The sequence below is a fragment of the Trichechus manatus genome, unplaced genomic scaffold (assembly GCF_000243295.1).
Source record: "Trichechus manatus latirostris isolate Lorelei unplaced genomic scaffold, TriManLat1.0 scaffold00005, whole genome shotgun sequence".
NCBI lineage: Eukaryota > Metazoa > Chordata > Mammalia > Sirenia > Trichechidae > Trichechus > Trichechus manatus.
Genome location: NW_004443941.1, coordinates 11,400,679 through 11,416,225, shown reverse-complemented (window position 1 = coordinate 11,416,225; position 15,547 = coordinate 11,400,679). Strand labels below are relative to the sequence as shown.

The 15,547-nt window shown below is 36.3% G+C and overlaps 1 protein-coding gene across 10 annotated transcripts in view; it reads right to left on the bottom strand.

The window, feature by feature from the left end:
- Positions 1–15,547, bottom strand: part of NRXN1 (neurexin 1) — a 1,216,111-nt gene that overhangs the window by 635,680 nt on the left and 564,884 nt on the right. For 5 of the 10 annotated variants that reach the window (XM_023735226.1, XM_023735234.1, XM_023735242.1 and 2 more), the window contains 2 exons: positions 12,383–12,586; positions 9,631–9,657 (listed from right to left, as the gene is read on the bottom strand). In XM_023735226.1, the coding sequence (XP_023590994.1) occupies positions 9,631–9,657; positions 12,383–12,586 (231 nt within the window). The remainder of the gene's footprint in view (positions 1–9,630; positions 9,658–12,382; positions 12,587–15,547) is intronic. The other 5 variants (XM_023735250.1, XM_023735247.1, XM_023735249.1 and 2 more) reach the window with 1 other exon arrangement.

Here is a 15,547-nt window from a genome sequence, read left to right as displayed (position 1 = left end):
GTGATCATGGTCTAACACCATTTGGTCTGCCTATCCCAACACTCTCAAATGAATATGTCTTGAATTTAAGTTAATTTTTGCATAACTTATTAAGATAATTTCTCCTTCATTTTATTTTATTGGGAACTCATAATGCATAAAGAATGTGTAATGGCAATTTTAAAAGTGATGCCACTGCCGTTAGTATGTTAGTTCTATGATGTTTGGGTTTTCATTTTCACCTGCATGAACCACCTCCTTTGCACCCAAAGGAAACGTAAGATGTTTCAAAATTCTTCAGGTGGTCTACAAGCAATGTTTATTTACAATATGAATTTCTTGATCTTCAAAATTGGTTGATTTCTCAATGTATCTGATAATCAGTGAGTGAATTCCACTGGCTACCTACAAACTTCATATGGAAATTTTAATTTAAGAGTTGTTAATTCTTGGCTTAAATCCTACATTTTTCTAAAGCAATTTTAACTACAATAACTATCTATAGAAAAAGACAGTTGACTTTGAAATTTATTTCAATAGTATTATGCTCAAAATATTTCAGGTCTGTATTTAGACCCATGTCCTAGGGTGGGGGATGGGAGGATGAAGAATTGTCACCATTATATGAATGATGCATTCCAAAAGCAAGTAATAATAAACACATAATTCAATATTAGGCACAGTAAAAATAATAGCAATTTAAATACTCAGCTTTTCTTACTTTACCTTTTGGGAAACTGTTTTCAAAACACACATCTTGTCCATCTTGCTCCTTTACCCCCACTAGTAACAAGTGAAAGAAAGGAAGAAGAGCTCTGAGCATACCGAACATGTCAATCCCCAGTCTCTGTGATGGTCCTGTGCATTTCCACCCCCGATTTAAAGAGCCTTGACCGCCTGACTTATGCACCATATATTAACCAGCACTACATTGAAGACATTGTTATCCTCATGTGCATTTTATGACTAAAGCAAAAACATCTTTATTCAAACAGTTTAGAGGGAAGACGTTTGTGCTGCAAGTCTGTTGCACCTACATCCTTTTGAGGAGAATGGACCATGTACCCCCTGCTCTGATGACAGCTGACTGGATTATGAGTGGGCATCTGCCTCCACATCTCAAATCTCTCACCTGTGTTTTACAAGGAGATATGATTTGAAAGCTCTGCTTAATAGGACACTGTTGAGTAATGAATCAACTGGATTATCTTTCTAGGGGTGTCTGAATACTTAACAGAGAAAGACTCAGCAGTTGGTGAAGAAGCAGCACAAAGCCAAAGGACACACACAGGTAGTGAACAGAAACCATGAGGTAGGAGACACCATGAGTAAGCAGAAGACATGAAAAAGTAGTTGCTAAAACCAAGTAGAAGCAAAGCAGTCGAGAGCAGAGGACAGGTAGTTGACTGGGAGTAGCAGAAGTACCAGAAGAAATGACAGAGGAGAAATGAACCAAAATATTGGCAGAAAACCTGAGGAAGGATCCTTGGATAACACAGATGAAGAGGTGGCAAGATCATCTGGCCATTGGAGTCACATTGTGGCGTCCTGAACAACCTTCTAGTTCTAACCTCATCCTCAAGATCTGTCTGTGCTGTGACTGAAATGATTTCCCGTCTGTATTAACTCTTAGTGCTTTATAATAAATCTTCATTAACTAAGGTAACCTTAATATGTGTCTCTTCCTAAAATCCTAAAATAAATGAACTAACCCAGAAGAGCAGTGTGAGTTAGTATAAAACACTGTAGAAACAATGTTAATTGTTCCTAAGTGTTGAGCAGCAATTGTCTCCAGGGATTGTTTTTAGTGAATAGATACGAAGAGCTGGTGATTACACAATTGAGTAAATGAGTACTTATAAAGCACTGGAGTGTATATTCCCTTACATTAGAAATAGCCTTTTATAATACAGTAAAAGTTACCAATGGGCTTCACAAATGATTTCTTGGTATATAGTGGTATAATTCAGTCTGAAAGACATTTAAATGAGCATGGCATCTGAGTGGGAAATGAATTAAAGAGTTTTCAATGTAATGATAATGATTCCAAAATTCCAGTTGAATAGCAGAATTATCGAGGGTGTAAAAACATCAATGCAAATTGATATATTTTATATTTTGGTAGGTCTTTATAGTTTGTACCACCTCCCTTTAGGAACACAAACTTACAAAATGTGAATCCTAGTATTTCTCTTAAATTAACATTGTGAAAATGTTGGTTGTCGTAATTAAATTTTTAAAAATCAGCATTTGGGAATTGTGTAAATATCTCCAAATAGTCAAGCCACATTCTCAGACATCACTGCCAATTCCAAGACACAGTAAAACATATATAATCAAATAGAAAAACAACTACTTTTCTAAAATATTTTTTTCTAAAAATTTTCTTTAAAATCTTTAAAAGTCAAATTTCTTCAAGATATTTTTTTTTTCATGTCCTGCATCTCAGGCCATTGGGGCTTAATGAAGAGCATGTATGCTCCTAAAAATAGAAGTTTAGTTGAGATGCTTGCTTTTATCATGACTGATCTGTAGTTAAGTGGGAAAAAAATCACTTTTCAAATTACACACCTATTTCAGTAGGTAGCAGGCAAATAATTGCTCTCTAGGGACTACAAAGTGGGTAATTAAAATTCATGATCACAATATGCATTTTCATTGGGTCTGATAGGTAATTGATAAGGTATGTATTCAGTTAATGACTTTTGAGTAAAAGTAAGAATGTAAAAATTGTTGAAAGAAGCTCTAATCTACACTTGTCTACACTGGTAAAATGAGACATTTGGAATAGCACATGAGATCACTGTCAAGGCAGTAATGCTGTCCTTGGATCAGAAGCCGTCTTAAATAGAGGTGCCTCAGTACTGGTGAGGAGCTCTGGTTGCACAGTGGTTAAGCGCTTGGCTGCTAACCGAGGTCGGTGGTTCAAACCCAACAAGCATCTGCAGTTCGCATCCGTGAGGATTACAGCCTTGGAAACCCTATGGAGCAGTTCTACCCTGTTCCACAGGGTTACAGCCTTGGAAACCCTATATGGGGCAGTACTACTCCGTCCTATAAGATCGCTGTGAGACGGAATCAACTCAATAGCAATGGGTTTTTGGTTTTGGAGTACTGGTTGGTCTTTTTGATCCTTTAGGCATTAACTTGCTATGGGCTTGAATCCTTATTGGGCAAATAAGTAAAAAGAACTAATAGTCCAAATACAGAAAATTCTTATATTTTCTTTAAAAGTAATGGACTTCTACTCACACATCTCGCAATGAGATAAGCAAATTTTTTTTTAAAGTCTTTTTAATTGCAAGACATGTCTGATTCAAATGTTTACCCTTGATTGACTGACTCAATGGTAATGTGATGAAATGCTACTCCTCCTCCCTGAAAAGAGAAAAAAATAAATGGAAAAAAGAAAGAAAAAAGAGAGAAGAGACTCAAGACCAGGAAGGCAGTGGTGGATGACTAGAAACCAGCTCTTTCTATAACACAATAAACCAAAGCACCTGACCGATACACTGATGAACAGTGTTGGACAGTGGTCTCTTGCATTTGGTGACATTCCGTTGTACAAAAGAATGTTCCTTTGTCACAGAAGCCAATATACGAATGTCAAGTTTAGGGTGCTTTTTCTGAATCTTTCTAGGTTTTTCTGACAATTTTTACTTAGGTTATTGTTATCATGCCAGCTTTCAACAAATGAAAGAATTTCATGAATTTGAGCACAGCCTACCGCACTATCAATATGCACTTTTTTTAGTGAATAAAGTAATAGCTGAGTCTGGTTTCAAGATGAATTCTTAACCTGCACAAATGAATAATCTTTTAAAACACTGCGCCATTGTATATTTGTCTATAAGCCATGGACCGATTAGATGTTCACTAAAAAAGACTTAAGTCTTCTACTTATCAAGCCCTCACACTACGATTTGATTGCCCAGATGACGCAGCCATTGAAATGTGCGTGGAACAACTGTACTCATCTTTATAATTCTCGTAAGCTTAAAGACAGGGATCACTCAGACGGGCTTCTCTTAAATTTTATTCTTTTTTTTTTTTTTTTCCCTGAAGTCTCATTGTCATCTTCCTTATTTGCCAGTCCCTTTGCCTGTTTTAGCTACTTGCTTTCCTTCAGAAATCTATGGTCTGTCTTATATAAGAAATTTTTCTTAGATTGTTTTGCTAAAAATAATCATTAATAAACCTGTTTTTCTTTTCCTTTCCTTCATTTGCACTTTCAGCCAAAAATAAAACAAAAACCTTCCGCATTCTGTATTTATATAGCCACCTTCCTTTATTCCTGAAGCAGCTTCTACCCTGGGCATGTGGACAGCACCCATCACTGAGAAGCACTGACTGATGTAACTCTACAAATCACCGACTGTTGTGTGGGGGCAGAGGAAGGAGACACCCTTTTACCGTTGTCTGCTCCTCGGAAACCAGGCATCTGCTCTGAACTGAACATTTGCTTCATGTTAACAAGTGCCAGCACCCAGAAATTTCCTCAGATCTTTTTAAGTAGCCTGCCAAACGACAGTTTGATCAAAGCAATCTAATATGGCTGAAGTGCCACTGGTTGACATTTTGCATTCTTTTATTACTTCCCATTTTTATCTACATAAAAAAATGGGTGATAACTAATATCCAGTTGATCTTTTCATTCTGGTAATAAAATGATAATGCAAAGATTTTATTATCCATTCCAGACATCCATCAAAGTACATTTTCCAATAACATACTATTCAGAGCGTTTCTTCACTACATTCAAGCAGGGTTAACGGCTCACCTTCGATGCCCTTTCTCTCCAATACTTAGATGCTAAACTCAAATAGAAGGAGTTGAACTTCAGCCCTTGACCCTGTGTCTGCATTAATGTCATCTGCAATTTTACTGTCTCTGCATCTTAGATAAATCATTTTTTATTAGAAGTCAAAAGTATCTGGAATGTCTGCCTATGGGAAAAATTTTTTTTTAACCAAACAGAGCTTTTAGTCTTGTAGGAAAACAAGAGAAAAGAGAAGACGAGAAAGCAACATTGGAAATGGAGAAGTAGGAAGAGTAAGTCTTGGTAGAAGGAAAGAAGAAAGAGCAGGTGGGCAGGAGAAGAGAGAAATGTGTAAGGCATGAAGAAACCCAAAGAACGCAAACAAGCAAAGCAAGCAGCAAATATCATGAGTTTATTAAAATCCAATTATTTTCTATGGATGAAGAGGTGGTCTCATACCTTTCTGCAGGCAAGAAGGACATTGTGCAAGATGTCACTGATTTGTAATTTTTAAAAAAAGCTGCCCTGCATCTACTGCATATTTAAATTAGTGACATATAATAATTAGGACTCACCTATAGTTCATAGGAGCCCTTATGGTGCAGTGGTTAGGAGCTCAGCTGCTAACCCAAAGGTCAGCAGTTCGAATCCACCAGCCGCTCCCTTGAAACCCTATTGGTCAGTTCTACTCTGTCCTATAGGGTCGCTGTGAGTCAGAACTGACTTGACAGCAATAGGTATTCTGGTTTTATAATTCATAGAACCAAGTTTAGTTCCTAAATTTTCAATATATTTAAACTTTCAAACACTATAGCACTAATAATTTTTAAGGTTACTAGAAGAAGAGAGAAAGAAGAAAAACTGGGACATCTAAGCATGCAACATATCACTTCTATCACTGCACAGTCCAAATTTACAGAAAAGAAATTATTGAGAAACACAGAGTCTAATGAGTTTGAATATCTTCTTGGGAATTACTGGACACCAAATTTGGAATTGAGACTCTCTTGGTAACTCTAGGATAGGTACCAGAGTTACCATGACATTAGGCTATGCACTCTGGCAGACAAAAAAAAAAAAAAAAAAAAATACAGAATGAGACCAAGGGCCTATACAGACCCAACTGATTCTGCATCTGAGGAAATTTCACAAGGCATAGAAACTTCCCTTTGCACTCTTTATGTTTTTCTAAGGACTTGTTTAGTCAATTTTTATTATGGACCAGACAAGGGACTATGAAACATTCATCTTTTCATGCAAATAATCCATGTATTAGTCATAGAATATTTTATTCAGCCTAATTTGACTTCTCTTGGTGATAATATATTAAGACTAATTATTTTGTGCTAGTATAGATTTCTACTATTAATCTTTTTAGTAAAATAGCCAACAATTTGGGCTTTCTTCGTTAATTTTAAGTAGTTAGTCTTCTTAATTACGCTTAAAGAATGTGACTTCACAGTCCTTTTTGATATACCATTATTGAAGTACCCTTCACTATCTAGGGAAGAAATTATCTGCATTAAGAGATGGTGGCTGTTTTAACAACTTTCATATAAAATTGTTGAGCCATGATAGTCTCTGTCAAGATGGGATGAGGTGTGGACACAAGGGTCATCCGGTTGTCCCTTCATTCCCATCCTGGACAAAGAAGGGCGGAAAACCATCAACACGTTTCAGTCCATGAATTTGCAAAAACTGACGTTAATCTAATTCCAAGTTGCAGATGCCAAACGTACTCTAACAGTGATATAAACTAATGGGCATCAAAGAACTGAGATTGGTATGGGTTTATGTGCAAAGACATTCCATTTGTAATCTGAAAGATCAAAGCATACATTTTGACACCAAGATGGCTCTTTTTTAATAGACTTTTTTTTTTTTTTTTAAAGTACGCTCTCCACATGTGAAAACGAGCTGTTGATTTTTAAATGACAACAGGCTCTCTCCTTCCATTTAAAGATCCTTGCCAGCTTTTCTGACAAGGAGAAAAATGGGTAACAATACAGAATCTGAGTGAGATGGTCTGAAATTAAAAATCTTTCTTTCTCACAGGATCTTTAACCCAAAGGTTCTCCCCTGGCCTGTCCTTGGAAGATTCGTTCTCTACATCTTCTCTACTGACACAGGGCTGGTGGGAAATAAAATGTATCTACCATCTCTTATAGTCCCGCAGGTCTAAACGCACGCAGCTCTCCTCGCCCACTACCAATTCTTCACTATCAAAAGTCGAAGAGTCAGATACTACATATATTTTCTTTTCCATATCAAGTAACAACAGCTGTAAACTCTGGGAGGAAAAATGGGAAACAGCAGAGCAATTCTGAGAAAGTGCAAAGAAATTTGTCTGGGAAGGTTTCCATTCAAACGTAATAACTTAGAGTTGAATATTAATTCTCAGTGTAAGGTCATTTTTTATATTATAGTTTGTATAGTTCCTGTAGCTGTTTTTTTTTTTTAATCACCTGAGGTATTTCATATTAATCTCATAATACAATCGATATCTTAGTTACTGTACAATATTTAGAGATGGCAGCATCATACAGCGGTGACTTAATGAACATATATTCACCTTTTAGGTTTCAGGCAAACTTATAGCCCACAGAGAATAATTTCAATAAATCAGTCTTTCATCAAACTACAAGTTACACTGAGATATAGATTTTATTCATTTATTTTCTTGGCCAGAAAAACACTACAGGTGGAAATCTCTGCTCATTGAATAACTGTGAGTTAGGATTGTATTATTTGATATATGGATTCCTCCTTCTCCTTAAACTTGACAAATAACTTGGCCACTGGCAACTTGTCTTCCTACTGCATCTGCCTACTGTTCCTCAAATAAAATAAAGGCAAAAAGAAATGAAAATGTTACCTGTTAATTGAACGCTCTTTCCAGTGACTGCTGACAAGTTAAAGCAATTGCAGCCCTGTCCGAGGTATGCACTGAAAGCTTATAATCATCCATTTGGTTCAAATAATTTAAATTTAACACATATTCCTTAAAAAGGGAAAAATTCCACTAACGACCAAAAACCTTTGTCTTCCAAGGTAGTGTTCTGTGGAGCATCCAAAGGAAAAAAAGATTACGCTTAATATCAGAGTCTCCTGACACAGACCGAATGAGGAAAACAGTCTAACAAGCGTGATTATACAATTAACATATATTTAAAAATGCTGTACATGTAGCTAGAGAACTCAGGATCGCATTTGGTTTGGGTCACTTCTATCAATTGCTAAAGTTTATTTAGTTACACTCTGTAAATTTAAAAATCCATGCTTTGCTGTATGCTTAACATAAATAAAATGAGTACATAAGGCAGAGACCTAGAATGAAATATTTTCCCACATGGATTTTCTCAGATTCAGGAGGAATCAAGAAAACCTACAGCTGCAATTAAAGCACATCACTGGCTTTGGAAGAAAGTATTTTGGGAGTTGTCACTTTGCTTGTGTCTGTGCTCCAGAGCTGAAAGCAAGGCAAGACCACAGTATTAGACTTGCACAACATGGGTTCCTTTTCAAAAAGCGTAGAAGAGATGAGATTGGAAAGGAGAATGATATACACTTGAAAAATTCCACTGGTGTGGGAGCTCTCTGAGAGATTGCTTCCTGGAACTATTCTGTTTGAGATGATTTTTAATGCCAGCTCTGTTGGTAAACGTTTATCAGTTTAATTTTTCGTAAGTCGTGATTCAAGTTACCTTTTTACTGATGTAGTTAGGCAGATTTGTTTTTATGCTACTTAAAAAATGCATATTAGAATATTTTAAGACAAAGCTGAGTCGTAAGAAGCACAGTATTCTAAAGAGTATGCATTTCCTTAGAAAAAGCTTCTTGTTTTTTTAAGTTTGAGGTTGCCATTTTGTTCCACAGAGGATGACTTACTGCCATTTGGAAACACAGCCAATAGCTTGGAGGGTAATCTCTGTCAACTCATATTCAGCGCTTCTCCATGGATAAAGAGAAATTTCTACTGGGTATGACAATGACAGGTTAGAAGCTTATTAGAATCATTTCATTTAAATAGCTAAGAACTGTGTGATCGTTGGAGGACATTCCTGACTGTGGTCGGCAGAACCTGGAAAAGAAAAACCTAAACATTTATGTAAAGAAATTATGTAAAGAAATAAAATAAATTTACTCTTAAGATAATGCTACAACTCAAAATAAAATCACAGTCCTCATATCCTTTCAGTTTCTCTAGTCCAAATTCAAATAAAGCTCAGTCCATGCATCTTTTTTTTTTTTCTGACTCATTGTTTGGCATGCATACCACAGATTTGAAGGATGTTGGTTATTTTAGCAGATATATGATTAGGATGTAAAAATTCATCATGTAAATACTCTTAATGAACATGGGAAAACTCTTTAGACAAGTAATTTTCTGTGAATATAAAATTTGGGAAAACAGATTTTCCTGTCTAAAACCTTGATTAAATTTAGAAGGATTTAATGTTAGCTCTCAAAGTAAGGAATTAAATATATTTTGTTCTACATTTGAGTTAAGAGATAAAAAATAAAAATGAAGGCAATAAGACCCATAGTATTTTCTCCCGGCTATTTGATCATAAAGAGAATCCCCGTAGTTCCAGATCCGGCAAAATATAAATGCCATTTGGAGTGCTGGACAGTTTATAGAGATATTTGTAACGTCTGTTACAAAATACATGTCATTTTTTTTCCCACTTAGAGCTAGGAGCTGCAGTGGAAAAGTCTTCAGCTGGACAGATTTCAAAATGAACTTTTACACCCAGATGATGGACTGGTCCATTTCAAAAGTGAGTTCATGAGTTTTATAAACTCTACATTTCTCTCTTTCTCTCTTTTGCTCGACTAGCTTACATCATAATGGAGGAATAACATTTTAAAAATTTTGAATAGGCACTTACTGGAATTACAGTTAATCCTGATACAATCTAGATGGGGAAGAATAGATGAAAAATGAAAATTTATCCTTCAAGGTAATAGCTGCAGACATCCAATAAAATCACAGTCCACCCTTCCGGGGACAGACACATGCAAATATGGCCACTCTATATCATTATTCTTTACATATTCTAGAACCCAGATTTATTGTTTAAAAAGTTCACCATTGGAAACAACAATAGAAAGTTTAAAAAAAAATGGCCAATTCAAACAAAGCTACATGGTGACAAATCTAAGTGGAAAAAAAGAGTTGTTAACTGTCAAAGATGCTTGGCTTAGATTGGCTGCAACTTTCTCCCCATCTGTGAAAGAACATATCATTGTTTTCAGCATAATTAAAAAGTGCTCCGTCACAATGGGGTACAGTGCAAGCCCAGCTAGGCTCGGACATCTTGGACCTCCAAAATCTAATATCCCACAAAGGCCAAGAGGATTACAGTGGTCAAATGGAGAACATGTTAAAATTATCCTCACCTCATTTTAATGTATTTGTTTTTTCTCTCTTTTAATTTTATTTGCTTGGGCACAAAAAAGTAACAGCCAGATGTTGTCTGGATTCCATGCCTGGAACTGACTGGAGGAGGGAAGAACCAACTGTATGTTGCCTTTAGAAACTCTGCTGGCTAAAGAGTGCTGGCATTCTTCAGAGTATACAAGCCTGGTCTTCTGCTAGGAGCTAACAGTGTTATCTCTATATACTAAGTGCCACGGTTAACACTGCTACTGATTTCCTTTTCTTATACTTACTTCATATAAAAGCAGATACTGTAAGAACAGAACGTCTGGTCTGGATAACACAGATTGTGATTAAAATGGTTATTTTTAAAAGACTATGTGGGATGCTTTATGTTTATTTTATAGATAGATATATTTTGGTTGGTTTTCATTTTAGTATTTAATGCCTTTGGGGAACATGAAAAATATAAACCTAGATTCTGTTTCCATATAGCTGAGTTTGTCATGTGTCGTCAACCGCATCAGAAAAGTGGTTGCAAACAGCCAAGGACCAGCACCTACACAACTCTTTCTACAGAATGCTTTGCTGTTGGAAATTTCCCAGTACTGTTTCTGCTCGGGCTAGCAGCCCTTTTACTGAAAATAGGCGACTTATTTTGATTGGCATGTAGTAACCTATCATTGCCACTAGAGGGTACTCTAACAGAACAGTAAATGAGAATGTTGTGTGTTTAAGTAACCTTAAAAAAAACCAAAACACTCCGATACTTTTACTTAATTTAACTAATATTAATTGAATGCAATTATATGCAGCAATCTTCCAGTGAAGTGATTTTATATTTAATGAGATACCATTCTGCCTAGAAATATTTGAAAATGTAGGTGGGGTTTCCACAAATAGCTTACCTCATAACATTTTATTACTCTTTTTGTAAATCTAGTTTTACATTTTATTTCTATCTCTCTATTTATTATGGTTTAGCACTTTCGGAAAATACAGTAAAACCTCATTAATTTGGACTCCTCTTATTTGAAGTTAATGATAATATTGAAGCTTATTGGGCAGAATATTAATTCTTCATTAATTATGAGTAGAGATCTGCTGAGAAAAATACAAAATGTAAACAGATAAGATTTCAAAAGACTCACTTCAGGAAGAAACTGATTTCAAGGACTTTACTATATAGTGATGACAAATTTGCATAAAACAATGTGCTAATTATGGGTAATTCTTAATACCCCACTGCCGTAGAGTCAATTCCGACTCATAACGACCCTATAGGACAGAGTAGAACTGCCCCATAGAGTTTCCAAGGAGTGCCTGGCAGATTTGAACTGCTGACCTTTTGGTTAGCAGCTGTAGCTCTTAACCACTAAGCCACCAGGGTTTCTACTCATTAAAACCTGCCTAGTCTGACCTTTATTGGATAAGATTTTTTTCAGCTATTAATTTGTATTTTTGAATGCAATTGAAGGGAGTAAAACTGCTTTTCTTTAATTCTTTTTTTTTAGCCTACAATTCAGACTTTTTCTTTATTCAGTCTAGCTTTCATCCATAACTCATCCAGATTTGTGAGGTTTTACTGTAGTGACTCTTTCTTATTGCTACAGTCAAGCAGGAAAGCATTATCCTTCTGTAGAAGAGCCTGTGTCTTCAGTGTCCTCGTGGCTGTTTGCTAAGGGCCGCAGACTTTGGGCATTGAAGGGTTGTGGATTGCCTTTTGATAGCAAAATATCACCACACAGTATTTCAAACCAGAAAAGATGTGGTACCACGTAGGTGACTATTCAAAGGAGAAGCCCATGGAATAGAATAAGAGCAAATGTCGATCTAGATAGCCAAGTAGAACATTGGTATTTTGTACGTACAGTATAAAAGTAAAAGAAAGTAGATTTTCATTTATCTGCAAGGATATAATCTATAACCAATCAGAATGTCAGTAAACATAGCAACAGGGAAATTTCAGTTTCAGGCATCTTCGAGCCTAATCATTTATATTTTCAATTAACCTCATTGATAGACATGGCTTCCCTTTTAAGAACCCACCGTGGTAGGAATCACAGAACAGTAAGTTATGTTAAACAGAATAAAAACAATAGAAAAAGATGCCAAAAGAACCTAAATTACTTTAAATGATGGAAATAAGACCATTAAGTGTTTTGACTTTCCATAGCAAACAGGCTACTTGATAAATGTTGGCAGGCAAAACTGAACAAAAAGTGAAAAGTGTTAGTTCAATGGGGAAGGCAAGTTGTTACCTAGGTTGACCGTCAGTTTCACACGCCCTGCATCTAGCTCCAGGCGTAGGGTGTCTGCAGAATCTCTAGAGGTGGTTGCCATGAGAATGCCGTAGGCACGTTGGGATCGGAATCGTAAGGACACGTCCTCAGCCTCTGTGTGCATCACCACTGGAAGCTGGATTTTCATAAACATACTTCCATCATAGCTCAAAACCGTTGCCTCTATAGATGGAAAATAAATTAGAAAGGGTCTTGGTCAATTTAGAGAGCGTACACTTCTAAAAAAGAAAAATAGTGATCTATTACAAGCTTTCAGTTAGAACACAGGACTACAAAGTGAGCTCATCTTCTTTAACAATGAACACATTTTTAAGCTTGAAAGTCACCAAAAATTTCCTCTATGAAGTGTCTGCTAAAACCTGGAGGCAGAAGAGCAGCACTTCTTTCTCACTCCCAAAGCACTTTCTACCTACAGCATTTATCTTGTTACCTTATAAATGTTTGTTTATGTATCTGTCTCCATTCTCAAGAACAGAGATCACATCCTTTTGTGTACCCACAGTGCTGAGCCTGGTTTGAAGCACTAGTGACTATTCAATACGTGTTTATGGTTGGCTAGGTCACTGACCAGCTATATGAAAATGGCCAAGTCTTGCCCTGCTTTGAATTCTTCACCTGTAAAATGAAAGGGTGCTACTAGAGGATTGCTAAGATCTTTGTCTGAACTAAAATTCCATGACTCTAACAGATGCTACTATTATCATTTTTTTCACAATCTTTGGTCTAATAGGATTTAAAAAAAAAAAAAGAAGAATCAATGCAATACTTTACCAAGGGTGAGGTTCAAAAAAAGAGAAGAAAAACTGGTATTACCAAAAAATAGATGAGCCATAGCATTTAACATTTAACAACGTAAATTTCACAAAGACACAAACTGTAACTTTACTTTCAAAGGTTCGTTTACAGGTAAGGGGTAACCTGAAACTTTATCTGTAAGCTCAACCCCATTGTCCTTAAAATAGTATGTTATCACCAAAAAAGCTAATAACAATGTACCTTGGCTATGTTGAATAAGAATGGGATGGAAATGAGGAGTTTGTGTGGCTGTGTGCTACCAAACTAAGGTGGATTTCTTTAATAGGGAAGTTGCTTAATACTGCCTTCAACACACAAAGAAGTGAATAGCAAAAAATGTTGATCACAAACCAGCTGCTTCAAGAAATAGTCAGCACCCCACAGTGTTAAACACCATATGGTGGCAGAACGTTGCAAAACAAGTATGAGTCATGTGGCTTTCTCATTGGTTCTGACAACTCGGAATATCATTTAATAAAAGAAAAACTACCTGAACTAAAAATAAACTTGGAAATTCTCATTATCTTGCCTATTTACACAGCACAGCAATTATCTTTACTGATAAAATTGTGCTCATTATTAAGGTTCTATTCTGGAGTTGCGGTTTTGCAAGTTTATCTTGGAAAAAGTCAAGAAAGTCAAGTATTGTTTCCAAAAGATCTTAATCGTTGTTTGCTGTCATTCTGGGATTGAATGCACATCTAACCCACTAAATGCTGAGTGGTTCACATCTCCCTCCTTGGCACTCTTCTATTATCCTCTACCTCTTGACCTAAGGGCTCTCGGTTACTCCCTCTATTATCTATTAAATCCCTGACCCCTCTTTTGAGCTCCATTATCCACCTATTATCCATGGCCTATTTGACATTTCCAATTGGAATACCATAGCCACTTTACTAAAATTTAAATTCATTCTGAAAATAAACCAAAAAATGAGCAAACATAAAACATGTTCCATCTTGGTAAAGGGCACAACCCCAAACTCCGGCCCATACCTTTCTGATTTCTCTCTTACCCTCTCTGCCATGTCTGATCTATCCACACATGTAGGCTCTAATTCCAGTCCAATTCAAGAATTGATCACTTCTTACATTCACCTCTAAAAGATCTCAGATTCTGCTCCCATCTCTCACCTGGACCACTACAATAGTTCCCTCCATAGTCTCCCAGCTTCTATCCTTTTCACCTAAACACAGAAGCCAAGCTAAACTTTTAAAGAAGTTAATCAGATTGCAGCCTTCCCCTGTTTAAAACCCCTAATAGTTTCCTACTGCAGTTAGAATTAAATCTTCTGTCTTTATCTTAACCTATAAGGCTGTGTGTGACCCACTGGTGCCCATCTCTCTGGTCTTTAGCTTTTAGCATCTACCCTCCTCATTTAGTAAGCTCCACCCACACGAGTTTCACTCTCCTGGAAGTGTTTGCACTTGTAAGTTCCTCTGTCTTAAAAGTTTTCGCCTTTTGGTTGATTCCTTCAGAATTCAGGTCTCAGGTCAAATGTTACTCCAGAGAGGCCTGCTCCAAGCACTCCTTTAAACTCCCTCTTCTGACTCCAGTCACTCCGCATCTATGTACCGTTCTATTTTTAATTACATTTTTGTTTGTGCAATATTATCTGTCTTCCCTCTTGAGAATGAAAAAGCTGAGGGTAGAAGCCTGTCTCTCCTATTCATTGCCCTATCAGCAGCAAAGTGTCCAGAAAACAGCCAGGTACATAGTAGAATCACAATCAATAATTACAAATTAGTGATAACATCTGTACTGAAGATATACGAAAAAGCTTATTTTAGTCTGAATACCACAGGTAAATAAATACCCACCAAAGAAATTAAGCATTTATTCTGCCTATTGTAAGTGAAATCCACTTTTAATAATATATTTGAATAAAGTATTTATTAGAGTCTACTTTTGAAGGGCATAATGAAAGTCTAATTTTGAAGGGCATAAACAGGAGAAGGGTCCGTTTTTCAAATTAAGGTCCCATGGCTAAGCATTGGTTTACACACTGAGAAAATAATATAAAATATGATCCTCTTAAAATATAGTAGTTCTACATCATACTGCATATTGAGCTCTCTTACTCTGTCTATAAGAATAAATCTGTTGTTGCTGCTGCTGTTAATCCAGATGATAAATTCTATAAGGGCAGGGATTTTTTTTTTTTAAACTGTGCTTTAGGTGAAAGTTTACATAGCAAATTAGCTTCTTATTGAACAATTAACACACATATTGTTTTGTGACATTGGTTGCCAACCCTGGGACGTGTCAACACTCTCCCCTTCTTGACCTTGGGTTTCCCATTTCCATTTGTCCAGCTTTCCTGTCCCC